At 44.7% G+C, this 2,930-nt stretch overlaps 1 protein-coding gene across 1 annotated transcript; it reads right to left on the bottom strand.

The window, feature by feature from the left end:
• Positions 1-1,093: 1,093 nt before the first annotated feature.
• Positions 1,094-2,926, bottom strand: CHAMP1 (chromosome alignment maintaining phosphoprotein 1; the record flags this gene model as incomplete). The annotated part of the gene is made up of 1 exon (XM_008944323.1): positions 1,094-2,926. A coding segment is annotated over one exon (1,833 nt), but the record flags the coding sequence as incomplete, so codon positions are not given.
• Positions 2,927-2,930: the final 4 nt, after the last annotated feature.

The raw sequence follows: 2,930 nt of genomic DNA, 5'->3' as shown, positions 1-2,930 counted from the left end.
TGCTGAACTACAATCTACTTGTGGTTTTTGAACAGGTAATATGCAAACAGCACAAAAGTAAGCGTGCTAAACAACAGTGCATAAACTCCTGTTTTCCACATTTTCCTTCCTCATTTACACCTGATGTGTTCTTCTGAAGAAGATGGGAAATTTAGACTTACCTTGCTTTCACAGGCTGACAACTGGGCAGTTGAAGTAGTCAGAGCAGAACTCCAGGGTAATTTTGCATCTCTTGTTGCCAAAGATACTTAAAAAAGTATGTTCAATATGAAAGGTTTTATTCATGATTTGGAAAAAAAAAAAAATAGCCAGTGCCAGGTTGGGCATTTTTTTTTTATTGTTAAAAGATTAAAGCATAACATTTCACCAAATACAAGGAATTTAGGGGGTTTCCAACATTACAAACATCTGAATAATCAAGAGAAAGTGTTGAGCTATACACAGTCCGACGTTAATCCATCAAATTAAGGTATATTAGTACATGCTTAAAACATGGCCAAAATACAGGGTCACAAAATAAGTATCTTGATGCTTCTAAATCTGAGACGAGTCAGAGAACTGAGTGCAGCAAATTTCCAACGAATGACCAGACACTCAATTACAGCTTCAGGGCAGAGTTCTTCCAGAAGGATTGGTAGTTTCTCATGCCTGGCTCACTCACAATCAATTTGGTGAGAGTTTTGAGAATTTGATAAAAACATTTTGAAAAATACAACATTTAACAAACGTGTAAAAACAAGTTCAGGCTTCAAGGGAATATATGGATTCCCTCTCACTCCAGTCCTTAATTGCCTGTGTGTTTTACAAATCCTTAAAAAACTAATTTGTACCCATTTTGGTTTCAAAAACATAGTACATCTGAAAAATAAAATATGACTCTACTAATGGGTAATACAAAGACATGAAGACATATTTAAAATCACTTTCAAAAGTAAATCATTGCCATAATACAGCTAGAAGACAAGTTGAACACAGTACAATAAACCATGCATCTTCTGACTTGTCAGATCAGCTAAACTACTCGGTTAACACACAGCAACACTTTTGAACACTTCTGTAAATTCAGCTTTTCTAGCACAGGGGAAAACCCAGGTTAGATTTGCTCTTCAAGAGGTTCAAGGCTGTCCAAGTGTTTTTTAGGGGTCTCATCACTATGACGGTTTTGGCAATGGGTCAAATGTTTCTTAAAGCCTCGGGGGAAATTGGATTCAAAATTACAGCGCGGGCACTTCAGCAAGCTCTGACCGTGAGCAGCAACGTGGTTTTTGAGGAGAGACTCCAAGAGGAAAGCTTTGCCACAGATTTTACACTTGTACGGGCTCTGAACGTTGTGCTTGTTCACCAAGTGGTGCAGGACAGCACCTTTCTTCATTGCACGACAGCAACAGATCTTGCAATAATACTTTCCCTTGCCACGCTTCATGTACTTGGCTATTTCCTCCTCGGAGATGAAAGCCTCTTTCTCTTCAGTAAACTGCAGCACACAGGGCGGTTGCATGGGAGTAGCTGCATCTATTTTGCTCTCTTTGACATAATCAGATGACTCCAGGTCATACTGTTCTTGGTCACTGTTGGATTCTTGCTCCTTAATCTCCATCGAGTCCATGTCTGGTTTTCCACCCTCGCTGCTGTTTAGTTCTGAATCTGAGTTTTCCTGGTTTTCCTTCTTAGGTTTCTTTTTTGGGCATGAATACAGCATGTCTTCTGGCGATTCTTTGGCTAATACTGATTGTTCATCCTGTGAGAATAAATCATCCAGGGGTTTCGGATCATCTAAACTGTGAGAAAGAAAGTCACTCTCACCAGACTCACTTGGTGTCTGGGGCTCAGAGGAAAAACCTGGAGCAGACTTGTGAGGCTCGGAAAACAGGACGTTCTTCTGGATCTCAGGAGGTACAGCGGTTTCAGCATGTCTCTGGACATCAGAGGACAAAGCAGCAGCAGGCTTCTGCATCTCAGAAAATGCAGCATGCTTCTGAACATCAGGGGAGATGGCAGATTTCTGGGAGTCGGTAAAAACAGCTTGTTTGGGGGTCTCAGGAGAAACAGAAGGAGTGGGTTTCTGAGACTCAGCAAAGAAGCCATGTTTCTGAATTTCAGGAGATTTCTGAGTCTCTGGAAAGGCAGCATGCTCCTGAACTTCAGGGGAAATGGGAGCAAGCTTCTGGGCTTCAGAAAATAAGGCGTGCTTCTGGACCTCAGAAGGAACAGGAGCCAATTTCTGAGCTTCAGAACACAAGGCATGTTTTTGGCCTTCAGCAGAAACAGCAGAAGTAGATGCCTGATTCTGGGGCTCGGAAAAGATAGCACGTTTCTGGACATCAGCAGAAACAGCAGGACTGGACTTACGAGACTCTGGGAACAGAGCTCTTTTCCGAGGCTCAGGGAAATGAGCCCGTTTCTGAACCTCAGATGAAGCAGCAGAGGTGGGTTTCTGAGTTTCAGAAAAATACGCAGATTTCCGGGACTCGGAGAGTTTCCAAGATTCAGGAGATCCTGCAGCACCAGGCTTACGGACCTCGGGAAAGAAAGAAGGCTTCCAGCAGTCAGAGGAAACGGTGTGACTAGGCTTTCGAAGCTCAGGAGAAACAGGGGCAGAATGCTTCCACGTGTCAGGGGACAGAACAGGTTTCCAGCCTTCGGGGTAAACAGATGAGATGGGCTTCCACGGCTCAGAAGAAATCAGAGTGGACTTCTGGGACTCGGAAAAGGACGTGGATTTCCAGGAGTCAGAAACAAACCTCCTCGGCTCCGGTGACACAACGGGGCCGGGCCTTCGGGACTCCGGGGCAGACCTGCGGGATTCGACGGACACTGACATGGCAGGTTTGGGAGCCCAGGGAGAGACCGTGGAAGACTTCTGCACCTCGTGAGGCGCCGCTCTCCAGGGCTCAGGGGAAACGGTGGGACCAGGCCTCCACGGCTCCGGC

This window comes from Merops nubicus, unplaced genomic scaffold, assembly GCF_000691845.1.
Source record: "Merops nubicus isolate BGI_N331 unplaced genomic scaffold, ASM69184v1 scaffold13207, whole genome shotgun sequence".
NCBI lineage: Eukaryota > Metazoa > Chordata > Aves > Coraciiformes > Meropidae > Merops > Merops nubicus.
This window is presented reverse-complemented; position numbering and strand designations above follow the sequence as displayed.